The sequence below is a fragment of the Papilio polytes genome, unplaced genomic scaffold, assembly GCF_000836215.1.
Source record: "Papilio polytes unplaced genomic scaffold, Ppol_1.0 DF821733.1, whole genome shotgun sequence".
Taxonomy (NCBI): domain Eukaryota; kingdom Metazoa; phylum Arthropoda; class Insecta; order Lepidoptera; family Papilionidae; genus Papilio; species Papilio polytes.
Genome location: NW_013527471.1, coordinates 158,816 through 174,548, shown reverse-complemented (window position 1 = coordinate 174,548; position 15,733 = coordinate 158,816). Strand labels below are relative to the sequence as shown.

The following is a 15,733-nucleotide window of genomic DNA, read 5'->3' as shown; positions in this document are numbered from 1 at the left end:
GTGTAGACATAGTGTGAGATATCCTTACTAAGGAACTGTTAAACCATAAAATAAATACCTTTGAGAACGATTCTAGTTTAGATAACATCTATAATCCGTTTTAATTAATTTTGTTACGATCCTTTGAATTTCAGATAAATGATCCCTTGCTCTTTGTTACTTTATTTCCAACTAGCTGTTGCTGGCAACCTATAAAAATATAGCCTATTAGCTTTCGCCCGCGACTCCGTCCGCGTGGAATTAAAAAAAACGAAACTGAGTAGCCTATGTGTTCTTCCAGACTATCCTCTACATCTATACCAAATTTCATCGAGATCTGTTTAGCAGTTAGGCTACAAACTCTAACATACCATCTATCTAAACTTTCCCATTTATAATATTAGTATGTTACTCAGTGATAACGTAGCTTTTTAATGGTGAAAGTCTTTTTGAAATTGGTCCAATAGTTTTTGAGTTATGCCATATAAACAAATCTTTCCTCTTTATAATATTACTATAGATTTCATATATTTTATTTAACAGACTAGCTGTTCCCGTGCGGCTTCACCCGCATGAAATTATAAAAATTTTATTTTATTGTTTACATTTGTCAAGTTCTCATATGCAAATGTTAAAATACTAATTACCTTACTATAGCAATATTGCTTCCTTGATGTTGTCAGCAACTTATGGTCTCTTTCCCACATTAGGGTTTTTATCCAAAATAATTACCCCCTAAGTTAAATGGCGTGAAAATATATAGCCTAAAGCGTGACGTAAGTGTAGGGTTTGTTATAAAAAAGGAATTATTTAAAAATATGCTCTAATTGCTGACATCTTAAGCAACAAAGAAGTGTGTGTTTACGCTTTATTATAATAGTATAGATTAAATATACGAGTAATATCAACTTTATCGACTTCCCGTTCCGAATTAGGGTAATAATATCCGTTACCACAAAGATAGCTTTAGACCTAATTTTTATATAGATAAAAAATTAAACAGCACATCCTAAACGAAATCCTTTAGCTACATCCGACACACGATTAAAAAGTATTCGTTAACGGTTTTATTATTTTTATCATAAGACTAGCTGTTGCTCGTGACTTTGTCCGTTATTTAAAAATATAGCCTATGTTACTCAATGGTAATGTAGCTTTATAATGGTGAAAGAAATTTGAAAATCGGTTTAGTAGTTTTTGAGTTATTTCATTACATACAAAAATACAAATCTTTCCTCTTAATGACATTACCATAGATGTATGAGGAACGTTTTCGACATAGAAGTCTAGCTTTTGTGTAAATTGTCTTAATATAGCTATCATTGTTAAGGGTTCGTCATAATCGCGAACAAAGTCAGTCGCCATTTCCTCCATCAGCTGATATCTGAAGGTGCCCTGATAAGTGTAATCTATGAAGATTAATTTGGATTCTCATGAAATAATTTATGGACTATTCATAATCGAGAATGACGTTGGTTAACACAGACTTGTGTTATTTTTTTTGCATCACAACTTTAAAATAACAAGACGCTTGCATTTGCAAATGCTTTTCATCTTGTTACTTTAAATAGCCGTTTAGTATTCATAACCATCATTAAACCTACATTAAAGGACAAATTTACATGACTGATTAGTGGTAGATTCTTTCAATTATCGGACTTTTTTATCCCATTTTTTTAGGTTATGAGTTCGGAAATTATTCTTGGTTCATCCATGGTCGATTTGATTCTTGATTGTTTAGTTACTTTTTTAAGATGAACGGATATTGTAAAATAAATTAATTTGATTTGATTGAAATTGTAATATAGGACTAAATTTGAATATTCTTAAAAAAAAATTACATTTTCAAGGTGACGTATGTTTAGTGACCGCTTAAAATATTCATCAACAAATATTTGCTACTAAATTCTTATCCTTTAAGTTTGTTTGCCCGCTAATTAGCGCCGGCGTAGTCTGACCTTGACATTCCTGTGACAGCATCATAGATCAAGTCAACATTTTAATAAAATATAGAGCAAGCAGACTTTTATGCATTTTGTATATTTTACCTAACCTAGTGCTAGAGATATTTTAATTGTAATATAAATAAGATTGAAATAAAAATATTCTTTTTTTAAGTGGAAAGGTTATTGAAGAATTGTACTTTTTATTGACATTCCGTAGTAATCTGTCTGTAATCCGCGTTGGCGCCAAAACGATTGTTGCTGTCAACTATTTAACGCCATCGAAAAAAAAAACAAATTGATGCTAGTACAGTAATTACAGGTTATTAAAGTTTTACTTTTAAATAGCTAAAGTGTTTAAAAAAAAATAACAGACTAGATATTAAATGGAAACGATTTTAAGGTTTTTATTATTAGATACCTCTTTATATTGGTAGTCATGTTTTCTTTGGTGGCGAAACTGGAAAAAACGTAAATCAATCTTAGATCCACAATGCAACAGCAATGTTTGGAACACATATTTTATTGTTTTTAAAAAAATGAACAATGGCATGACATCATCGGACTCTTTTTTTATTTTTTTTAAAAATGGAACCATCTAAACGAACGCGTTCGAAATTCAAATCGTGAAATATTATCGCAGTGCATTTGGCCTTTAGAAACAAGTCGTTAAAATGAATTATAGCCGTCTCAATTACCCTTACAGCGACGGTTTATCGTTAAAATTGAGATTAGAGTATAAAATTCTTTTATATGATAATTTTAGAAAGCATTTAACGAACGAAGCAAAGGTACATAATATATTTTGCTGTTATCTGTTAATGTCAATACAAAGATTGATTTAAAGAGATCGAATGTTACATTTCGGATGGTGTTTCACGATTTTAATCAGTACGAAGACGAAACTATTACCTTTCTAAAATAGATTACCTAACAAGAGAACACACTCGATCTCTATATTGCTATCTCTTTCTTCGTAGGGAATAAAAGTGATGGCAATATTGATATTACGATAATGGCGTCTAACTACGGCATGGCAACACTAACACTTTCCTAAAGATCAGTCATGATCAGTCACGAATAGACCGAGGTCAAGACACGTCAAAAGTATAAATGTAAAGAGGCGAAAATCTAAAAACAGCTATATTAAAAAATTAATATAGGAATTACGATATCTTGATTTTGTCTTTTAATAGCTTTTACTAGTCATTTTAACGTGTTTTTTCGAAATTTAGCACTGGAAACTCGAGTTATATTTAACTGTTTTTAATAAGTTAAATTCTGTATTGTAAAATAAACTTATTTTAATTTATAATCTTGAATAAAGTTAATTAATAATAGTTGAAAAGTTACATCATAGCACGGTTCGTCTTTAAGGATGCAAAAAGTCTCGTTTTGATCTTCAATTTTGCGAAGAATCTGCTCTGCTCTATTTTTGTGAACGGACCCTTAATCGAAAATGTACTGTGTAATTGTACATTACATATTCCACTGAGGTTAGCGTGCAATTCCTAATACCAAAGTAGATTATTGCAGTGTATTCAATTTTCTTTTTGAAAAGCTTTATTTTTTTGACTGACTTCCCAAAAGAAGAAAGCACTCAATTCGTCTGTATGTTTCTTTTTTTTATAAATATGTTTTTTTTTTAATGTTTGTTACGGCATAACTCCGCCGCTAGTGGACCGATTTTGATAATTCTTTTTTTATCCGAAAGGTTATGCTTGCAGGTGGGTCCCATTGTTTTGTTTGATTGGAGTCAACGACGACGTAGTTAAAGAGTTTTTTAACTAATTTATTTCATATTGCTGACAATTCATTGTCTACCCAATTAATTAATCAGTTCCATTGAAAACGTTACAAGAAGTTGAAATATTATAAAATATTCGGCCTCAAATATTAATAGTTAATTGTGATCCGAAACGCTTATAATATCCACTAAAAGACCATGTATTCTCAAGGTAATATTACCAATTCAAATATGAACAAAACGCGTGCAGAAATGTATTTACATGATTAAACCCATAAAATTGAATATATTTTATAGTCTGTTGTAACCCATGTTTTAAAGAATATTTTTTTTTATTGAAATTACATTTTCAACCATTGAGATACTCAAGCCATATATGCTAAAAATGGAAGCTCATTTAAACGATTTATTTCCAAACTAGCTTTCGTCCGACTCCATCCGCGTGGAATTAAACTAGAACAAAAGTAAACAGCCTATGTGTTCTTCCAGACTATCCTCTACATCTATACCAAATTTCATTGAGATCCGTTCAGTAATTTAGACTACAAATTCTAACAAACATTTATCTAAACTTTCGCATTTTTAATGTAAGATTTTGCAAGTAAAACTGGACATAAACAGTTAACCAATACTATTATAATAAAGCATAAACACACACTTCTTTGTTGCCTAAGATGTCAGCAATTACAGCATATTTTTAAATAATTATTTTTTTTTAATAAAAAGCCTTACAAATACGTCACGCTTTAGGCTATACATTTTCACATTAAACTTAAGGGGTAAATATTTTGGATAAAACCCCTAATGTGGGAAAGATACTATAAATTGATGCCAACATCAAGGAAGCAAGGTTGCCATCATGTCATGTCATTTTGACATTGGTAATTGATAATTTGACAAATTTAAACAATAAAATAAAATTTTGATAATTCCATGCGGATTACGGATGAAATCGCATGAGAACAGCTATTTTACTATAAAACCTACTAACTGTAATTTATATGTCAATAAATGTCCAGAAAGCAATTAACTGAAGTTTAAATAAATTGTTGTGGAATAACTGTTTATTGTTATTTATCTATTGTAAAACACTTCATTCCCTTTAAACGAGTGAACAACCGATAACGGCCTACACCAATAAGTAACGTTTCCTTATTAAAAGCAATATTGAATGTAATTTTTAACATTAAAGTACTTTACTTGACACTGGCCCAATCCGCTGTGGGAGAGCCATAAACAAGAAATAGAATAAAATAGAAGTCCTTTGACTGAACCGTCGTACAACTATTGAATCAAGCTTTGCTATGAGCTTATATGAAGGTTCACACTACTAGATTTTTAGTTGCAACTAAACAGTTGAATATGCTGCGAAACAATCGACAATCGCACAACAGTAGTCAAAGGTGTGCGCACCCTCTTATTTATAAAAGGCCGTTGCTCGTGTCTTCGTCCGCGTCAAATTTAAAAAATATAGCCTATATTACTCACAGATAAATTACCTTTCTGACGGTGAAAGATTTCTTCAAATCGGTCTAGTAGTTTTTGAATAATACAAATCATTCCTCTTTATAATATTATTATAGATAGATGTCGCTCGCGACTTCCGCCACGTCATTTTAAAAAAACAATAAAAAAGCCTAAGTTACTCCTTCATAACGTGGCTTTTTAATTGTGAAAGAATTTATGAAATTGACAAAGTAATTATTTATATCAATACATAGAAAAATACTAATCTTTCCCCTTTATAATATTAGTAAATATATATACGAACTAAGAGTCTGTTTGAAATGTATAAAAACCATAGACAAGTCTTTATTAGTCCCAGGAAGTAAAAAGTTGATGGAACTGTAAACAAAGATTCATACATCTGATATCTCTGGTATGTTATGACGTTTTTATAGACGTAATTAATCTATACAATTATAATAAGGCGTAAACACACACTTCTTTGTTGCCTAAGATGTCAGCAATTACAGCGTATTTTTGAATAATTCCTTTTTTAATAAAAAGCCCTAAACTTACGTCACGCTTTAGGCTATATATTTTCAGGGTATTAAACTTAGGGGTAAATATTTTGGATAAAAACCCTAATGTGGGAAAGAGACCATAAGTTGCTGCTAACATCAAGGAAGTAAGATTGCCATGGTTTGTCATGTCATGTCATTTTGACATTTGCTATTGATAATTTGACAAATGTTAACAATAAAATAAATTTTCATATTTTTATGCGGATGAAGTCGCATGGGAACAGCTAGTCTGTACATAAAACGATTCCCCTGTACACTTGTCACTTTATTTATGTTTTATCAAATAATGTTAATAAGTTAATAAATTTCAGAGATAACATTCATACGGATAATTGTTTACAGCAGAAGCCTTGGTATTTGACAAAAAAAGTTCCTTTAACTGTTGATAGGGTTAAACAAGGAATAAGAAATAAAATACATAAAAACAATTAAATGACTGTGACGTCATTTTAACGCGATAAATCAGTAAGGAAAATTTCTCTTTACATTTAATTATGATAAAAAAGTATTATTTTTTAAAACGTACGATTATTAGGAAATCTCTAATCATTAGATTGAAAACATAATTTTTTTTAATTGCACTCGAACGCAGTCGCATTTAACAGCCAGTATGAAAATAAATAAAACGCAAATATATTATCTACAACAACATTTATAAAAGAAAAGTTTTATTTATTTTTTTACTGATATCGATATCTCGTAATAATCTCGATAATATTATCTTAATCGATTCTGTATCGAATATCGTAACGGTGTTTACACGTGAATGAATAACCACACATAACTTACGGTCATAGATAAGGTTTCACTTTTTATATTCAAAAGACCACAACCTATAGTAACTTGAGATGTTTGATAATAACGCTATTAAAATTTTAATAAAGTAATTTAATGAAGATTTTATGACTTCGTTATGAAACCAAGCCAAGAGTAAATTTTACTAATATTATAAATGCCAAAATTTAAGTGGATGGATGTTTATTAGAGTTTGCTGCCTAACGACTGAATGGATCTCGATGAAATTTTGGCATAGATTTTTTTTTCTTTTTAATTCCACGCGGACGAAAGCTCATGTAAATAAAATATCCATTTTCAAAGGGATTGAAGTTGACTATAGACTTAAGTTTGTGTCTGTCTTTACATTGCGAACAAAACGTCGGCGCCTTAATTCCCGGCAACGGCACCCCGTCGAGTCCGTCTTATAAAACCTGTCTAACCCACTACACTAAAAACTAACCAACAAAAACATCAACCAAAGGAGAGATTTCTTGTAGTTTATTTTTAGACACATCTATACTTTCTTATGTTTTAAGAATTTATGAGTAAAAGCGAACAGCCAGTACGCGAAATTTAACGTCGTTTACAAAATTCAAACTAATTCAAAAAATCAAACGAATGTAGATGATCCCCAAACCATTGGACTTGGCGTTAAATAAGTATACAAGATTATTTTTAATTTATAGGCCAGTCTTTGTTATAAGACAGTACTGGCAACTTAAATGTTAGAGAAAAAAAAATTATCTCTGCATGTTTAAAAGTTAATTCAAAATTGAGATTATAATCTGTAGTGTTTTTAAAATTTAATTTACATATCCACAAAAGTTTTTTGTTTTCAACTTTAATGATAATTTTGCACGAAAATATTTGGAGGAAGACAATAGAAAAAATTACGTTTACATACATTAACATCTTTAACGTCTACGTTTTAACGCCTTTCAATGTGTTCGACATATTTCGTTTAGGATTCCTTGCCTTGAAATGTGACAAGTAAAACAATATGTAGGACGTTGTTATTGTTAAATTATGCAAAATAGCGTTTTACTTACGTGTTAGTCATGGCAGCTTTTGTCAACACGAAACACAGCAAAAAGGGTCTTAAGAAAATGCTAATATAAAACTGTACGGTTTTTTATTCAGTTCAAAATATTACTTTTTCACAATTATTTTTAAAAACAATTTCTTTTATCTGTTCATTGTTCACATAAAAAGAAACACCGACAGTTCGAATGGAATTTACATTTAAAAAAAAGAAAACGAACGGTCACTTTTCGAATTTCGAAGCGCGCGCGGGACTGACGTTTGCGAGCGCGGGAGCGTCTATTTAGTATGGCCGCCGCAATCAAACTGCGTTTCCCGCCAACAAACACCTGATTTAATATGCCGCGAAAATATACACACATATATGTTAATACGGTTTCGATACGGATAAATATATTTCAAGTGTACGTCCGTTTTGGGATGCATAAATGTTTTATATCACAATGTTTGCGTCTGGAATTTTGTAGCAGATTTTTGTACTTTATTATTACAGCCTTACAAAGAAACGCGGCATAAAGTTAAACTTATTATAAACAAAATTTGTACTAATATTTGTACTAAAAATTTGTACTAAAAATTTGTACTAATATTTGCTTATACTCAGTTTATTCCTAAATTTAAATTTTTACCGCGTTTATTTGTAAATCTGTCAATGTTTTGAATCCAATTGTAAGAAGGTTTTGTTCAATCGTATTTAATCTGTAATTTAAAAGTTTAACTGTTTAAAGACCTATCACAGTTTCATCATATAAATAATAAAGTTATAACTATTTTTTTATTTGATCTTTATTTTAAACGTTTCAATGAAAAGTTGTGACATAACGAGTTTTCTTTCATCATTTATCATCCAGATTTCTTATTTATCTGTGGTGAAAATCGAACCTTGGATCTATTTTTTAACCTCTAATTGACATACATCTCAGGTGATGATTAATTTATACCCTGTCTAAAGAATGAATGACTCATGAGCTATGAATCCGTAAAGAACTCACTCGTAAATATCATTTTATGAGATAACGCATGCTCTGTCATTCGTATTTAAAATTAAATTATTAAGGGCCTGTCCCACCAAATTGTGGAAATATAATTGAAATATCGTATTTTGTTCCCTTATATGACAATGACGCTGCTTAAGCTATCTGACCCTCTATCAGCCAGCGATGGGACAAGTCCTAAGTATAGTAACAAACCTAATAGGCCCGCCGAGGTGAATATTTTAATCAGAAAGTAGGAAAACTATTTTGCAGTATGTTACATATTTGTTCAATATAGTGTTATTTATAAAAATCGCCTTTTCATTTACTTGGATATAAAAATTTAATTATATTCAATTCAGAAAATGTTAAATGTATGTCTAATACATTTCTGAGTCTTAGATTAAAATATTAAATTATAGAAGGCAAAGGCTTTCTTCCTCAGAGTGGAAGACACTTTGAGTTAGGAATCTTAATAAATAAAACAAGATTATATCCCGTTTAGCATGCAGATTACTATTTGACAGAAACAGACAGGGCTGGACTAGGGCTGATATTTTCTCTTTCACTTATATTATATTATAATTTACAGCTTTGTTCTAATTTTTTATAATGTAAGCGTAACGAGCAAGTGACCACCAGAATCCACTGAAATTGAAAGCGACCGCTGCCTATAGACATCCGCAATTGCAGATTAGAGGATATTTCCCCTTCCTAGGAAGGAAGAGATGCCTAGGCATGCTAGGCATGCATGCCTAGATGCCTAGGCATCTCCTCCATCGTCAAATTCACTTCCTCTCCTTATAAGAAAAGGGCGGTAAAGAGAAAGGGACTTAAATTAGGCCTCCGGCACCACACTCATCAGACGAAACACGGAATTGCTTCCATTTCACGCCTGTCTTCTGTGTGGTCGTGGTATTACACCGGACGTGGCAGCCCTGCAGTGTTAAGATGTTAAAGCGGGCTCTACCTCTGTTAAAAAAGTAAATACATATACATTCCATCCCTGTGTAAAATGTCAAATGTATTTAACGCAGTAGAGAAAATTGCATTTTAATTTATGTCTTAGTAAAGCCTCAGTAGGATTATCGCCGTCTTTCCTATTAATAGACAAACTTTGTACAAGTAAAAAAGTATATCAGAAATTATATTTGATGATTTTTGCGGTTTTTTTTTTATACTATAATAATAAACCGTAAACACACACTTCTTTGTTGCCTCAGATGTCAGTAATTACAGCATATTTTTGAATAATTCCTTTTTTAATAAAAAGCCCCACATTTACGTCACGCTTTAGGCTATATATTTTCACGCCATTAAACATAGGGGGTAAATATTTTGGATAAAAACCCTAATGTGGGAAAGAGACCATAAATTCCTGCCAACATCAAGGAAGCAAGGTTGCCATGCTTTGTCATCATGTCATGTCACTTTGACATTTGCAATTGATAGTTTGACACATGTAAAATAAAACAAAATTTTCATAATTTTATCCGTATGGAGTCGCACGGGAACAGCTAGTTTAATAATGAAAGGGGGCAAACGAGCGGCGAGATCACGGTGGTCAACGACGATCATTAACATCCGTAACACCAGAGGAACTACAGATGCGTTGCCGGCCTTTGAAGAAGTGATAGGCTCGCTTCATGAAGAACCCTAAGTCGTATTGGTTTGCGTTATTTTTAATTCATTACACAACTTATAAATGCAATCATAGATTAGTTAATTGCAATTAAAACTTTATTCTCTTACTAGCTTTCGCCCGCGATCCCGTCCGCGTGGAATTAAAAAAAAACAAAAGTGAGTAGCCCATGTGTTCTTTTGGGCGATCCTCTACATCTACGCCAAATTTCATCAAAATCCATTCAGCCGTTTAGGCTACAAACTCTAACAAACATCCATCCATCTATCCATCCATCTATCTAAACTTTCGCATTTATAATATTAGTAAGAAGTATGATTATTATAATAAACTTGAGAAAAATTCAACAAGAAAACATAGTAAGTTGTGGTAACTAACAATTTAAACTCTAAAAATAATAGTAAAGTCGATTATTTTGTATTTTATATGGCAACCCTCTTATCCATTCCAAGGGTGGAAAGGAGGAGATTTCTAAAATTAGGATTCGCTAAGCACACGCATCAGTCTGTACGCGTAATTACTCCCACTTCACGCCTGTCATCTGTGTGGTCGTGGTATTACACCGGGCGAGCCGGCCCATACGTGCGAAGATGTTAAAGCGGGCTCTACCACTGAATAAAAGTTGTAAAATATTTCTATCTCAAGTGGGGGTTAGATTTTATTTTAAATTGGTTATCTTTATGAACTGATGATCAAAGTATATTAATTCTTTGAATTGAGATAGAATATTTTTTCAATTCAGTGCATCCATTAACCTAGATATTAGAATCGCAGATAAAAAATCGTTGTGTTTGAAAGCTTCTGAACATAAATTCTGGATTGATTACTAGTAATTGAATCTGTAGTTGTTACAATTTTATCAATGTACTAAAAATATGTAATTTTCCAATAAAAATATCTTTATAAATGTAATTAGTTTCGATTACATTATCGTCGACTTACAGCGCCATCTATTATCGGACAGAGAAAAAATCTTGCAAATGTAAACTTTTGATAAATGTGTCGTAAAATTTACACTATTTATTAAAAACGATAATTCAAATATTCTACTAATTCGTTCTAGTGTGTACCGATCTTTATATTAAGGTAACAACACAATACATTGAGATGAATTCCTCAGAGAATTGTTGGAATTGTTTGTCAACTCCATTGAATAAGCTTCAATGAGTGTTGTTTCCACGTAAATCTATTTTAGATGTATTAATGACTTGTTTGTAAGTACTAGTTATTACGTAAGACCGTAGTTGCCATATTGATTAAAAATGTCAGTTAAAATTACGCTTAATAATGTAGGGATTATTGTAGATCTTTTAACAACGTCATAAAATGTTTGATTTTTAAATTATTATAACCTAAAAATCAACGTAAAAGCATCAAAAGTAACTGATCGATATTCCAGTTTTTTTTTTGAATAAGGCAGAAACATTTGGCAGAAAGTTTTCAAAAAAAGTTACAATATCAATTTAGTCACATGAATGAATTAGGTAATGTCCAGTCATGGATTACCTCATTCAATTATTCAATCAATGAATGAAACGTGAAATGACAACTAAATGTATAATAACATTCAAACTTTATCGAAGCTCGGGGGTCGCGCACTTAAGATAAGATTGCATGTGAAAGAAACATTGATATCTATTATAAAGCCGCGGGACAGTAAATTGCTTAGAAATTACGGGTTTTGTTTCATTCAATAACTCAATTATTATACAGGATGAGGGCTAGCGACTGTTAAAAATGATCGGCCGATGTAAAGCAAGTGTCAAGTATAATTTGTGGCACGGAAAAGTATGGACTTCGTCCTACGCCCAATGTCCAATCCGGTAATAATAACGAAGTAACGGCTCGTTCCGAGGCTCCTGAGGGTGCCCTCGAGCTTAGTTACTCATAAACGAGGTTTAGGCTAAGCGCCATCTGCGCTTGGTCATCTCAAGCCCGGTGAATCTGCAAATGCCTGTTCAAGGCAAACAGTGGCCATTCAGACACAAAAACAAATAAAAAAAATCGCCCAACGCATGCACTAACGATACCTAACTGTTCTCGCATGCGAGCGCTGTCATGCGTGAATGGGAAATCTCTCGCACCGCGCATGCGCTAATGACTATTGGAACTTAGTCTTACCGCTAAGTTATTTTCGGGTAATTCTAATATTAGTATAAATTTTCAACACAACTGAAAATCGTTACAATCAGAGCCAAAATGGTATCAAATATGCTTTTAATACAGCAAGACTCCAGCGGAACATACAAGTCAATCGAAGGATTCATATGGCTCTCCTAACCTGCCCTATAGATATTTAAAATTGTTTTCTTTGCTACGTCTCGTGTCAAATTACGAGCTGGCATTAAGTTTGAATGAAACTATATGTCCACATATGTCGTTTTAAATTCTTTCGCGTATGTTCATTGTTTTGTTTCCTTACGTATTTGTCGTTTTATTTACATGTGTGTGTTACGTTTCGTACGTGTATAAAATTTTAGTAAACATCAAAATATGACGCATTTTTTTGTTATCGCACAGTAATTTTAATTGAAAACTTGGCGTCAACTACGAGTATTGTTTTTATTTTTTTCCTCATACTGATTGATAACATTATATGTTAACTAATTTTTTTTTATGGGTTTTATATAAATATATTAATACGAAAAGTGAGGACTTTTGACCTCTTTTTTAAGGAAATTACGTTAACGGATGAACATGGAAGATATTCAAAAATTAATTGTAAGAAACGCAAAAGCTGTAATCATAAAAAAACAAAAGCTGTTATTAATCTGTCTATACATATAATAAAATTGAAGTGTCTGTTTATAATATCAAAAGAAAAATTCCAGATTTCGAGAAAATGATGCATTTAAAAAAATGTCTGTCTGTCTGTCCGTAAGCCGCGTTTGTAACGGGTAATCTCCGAAACGACTGAGCCGATATCGACCGGACTTTCACTGGAGGGTAGCTGACGTAGACGGGCATATTATAGGCTACTTTTTTTATCTTAATATTGCGTGGACGAAGTCGCAGGCGACAGCTTGTCATAAATAAAATAACATGCATTATTAACAATGATCGTTGCATTTGAACCAATGAGCGACCACTAGTTTAATTACCCGACATTTTTCCGTAACAATTTAGAATAACTCCCTTCGATTCATTTATTTGTTTTATTAATGGAATTTAATTAAATGTGTCAATTGTAACACAAATAATATAATTAATTAAGAATAGATAGGTAATTCTATGAAATATTTGTCGCAATTTAAACTAAATGTATGAGTCAGTCATACTTGCATTAAATTCTTAATAAACATTTATTAATATTAATAAATGACCCATAAAAGACTAGTAGATATCAGCCATTCCAATGTTACATCTAATATTTTAAGGTCCTGTCCCACCAAATTGTAAATTGTCTGATAACAATCCAACATGTAAAATAAATGATAGAAATATCGGGTTTTGTTAACTTATCTGACAGTGACGTCATTTTTAGGCTATCAGAACCTCTATCAGCCAGTGGTGGGATAGGCCTTAAATGTTTTATATACAAGTTATTTTATTGACATTGTATTTTTAACATCCTCAGACGCCCCAAGAAAGTCCTTGTCAAAGTCATAGCAATCAAAAAGTAATTTAAAAACTCATTTATTTAATCAGACATATCATTTGAAAGTAATTTGAATTAAGAAAAGGAAAGGACATTGTGGTAGCTACTATAAATATGAATGACTAACATTCGCCCGCGACTCCGTCCGCGTGAGATTAAAAAAACCAAATTACGTAGCCTATGTGTTCTTCCACACTAACCTCTACATCTATGCCATTCATCGACATCCGTTCAACCGTTTAGGCTACAAACTCTAACATACATCCGTCAATCCATGAATCTAAACTTTCGCATTTACAATATTAGTGAGACTTAGCATTTCCACTAGCGCGACTAAATTCAAGCGGCTAATCGTCCAGTGAAAAACAGGTTTTAGATATTGGGTACCAATCAAACGGTTGACATAAATGACTTCTTAAACGTTTCAATATTTGCCGACATTAACGTTTCAATTTTAATCGGCTAACGTTACAGCTTCAATTCATCACAGGTTTTCAATTGACGTCAATTTATTATCTGAGTCAGGATTTTTGGACAATTTACATATGTTAAATTATAAAGAGGAAAGATTTGGATTTTTGTATGTATTGAATAATGAATGAATAACTCAAAAACTCTTTCACCATTATAGAGGTGCTTTATCAGCGAGTAACATAGGCTAGTTACGTTTTTTAATATCTTTTAATTTTTCGCAGGCGAAGTCGCAAGCAACATCTAGTAAGTAAATAAATGGTTTCTTACCTCGATTACGTTGTTTGAAGTGTTTGAAATTAGAACACATTATTGAACTATTTATTCCATAATTTTAAAATGTAATATTTCTATTTGTTATGTTTATAATCGGCCAGTAACTACATATCTATTTCTATACTTCTATACTATTATAATAAAGCGTAAACACACACTCCTTTGTTGCCTAAGATGTCAACAATTGTAGCATGTTTTTGAATAAATCTTTTTTTTTAAAAAAAAGCCCTACACTTGCGTCACGCTTTAGGCTATGTATTTTAACGCCATTAAACTAGGGGTGTAAATATTTTGGATAAAAACCCGAATGTGGAAAAGAGACCATGAGTTGCTGCCAACATCAAGGAAGCAAGGTTGTCATCATGTCGTGTCGTTTTGACATTTGACAAATGTAAACAATAAAATAAAATTATCATAATTTCATGCGGATGAAGTCGCACAGGAACAGCTAGTCGGAAATAAAAGTGTTGTATTAACTCGGCTAGGCGACGGCCATATTGGTATTGACGGACGAAAATTGTTAATACATGTAGAAACGGTGTTATTGGTAAGATTATTCTGTACAAATTCGAAGAAAACATAAGAGCTAAACAAACTTTTTTTTTAAAGCATAATATGGCTGTGACTCAAACAATTGTTCTTAATACAAGTAAAAATGCAATCTAATTCACCCAATGAGTGTTGTAATTGAACGCACGAATTGAAAATAACGTTTTTTTTATATACTTACATAATGTACGAAATGAAAATATGACTTCGACCTCGTTTACAAACAGACGATGTTTGACTCTGTATTTATTTTTATAAAGGACCTCGGAGATGCCAGGTATTTAGGACGGATCAGAAATAAAAACACTTACGATCAAAAGCACGAAGAATATAGGAGATAACCTAATTTCGTACCTTTTGTACATAGAACTAGGCCATCTATATATTTTGTCGTAATTCCTGTGTTATCTGTTCGATATTTAAAAAGGTAACTTTTTAAATAGACCAATTACAATATGGCCATTAATTTATTAAAAAGAAGTCTGGCTGCACACCTTTGTCCTTTAAAACAATTTAATTGTCTTTGGAACGTGCACAATTTTGAATTTAGAATGATAGGAAACTCGAACGAGTTAAGCGTCTATAAATAGAGATAGCATTGGCAACTGAGAGGCAGTCGTAAACCGACTTCAGGTGAAACATCTTTAACTGCCATTGTTTGGGCAATAAATCATATTCAGAGCAAGGTGTCTCGGTTCACATTTCAAGT

General features: G+C 32.0%; 1 protein-coding gene across 1 annotated transcript in view; it reads right to left on the bottom strand.

The window, feature by feature from the left end:
• Positions 1 to 7,819, bottom strand: part of LOC106108197 (uncharacterized peptidase C1-like protein F26E4.3) — a 46,822-nt gene extending 39,003 nt beyond the window's left edge. Inside the window, exon 1 of the mRNA XM_013289295.1 lies at positions 7,523 to 7,819. Coding sequence (XP_013144749.1) covers positions 7,523 to 7,533 — 11 coding nt within the window. The 5' untranslated portion in view covers positions 7,534 to 7,819. The remainder of the gene's footprint in view (positions 1 to 7,522) is intronic.
• Positions 7,820 to 15,733: the final 7,914 nt, after the last annotated feature.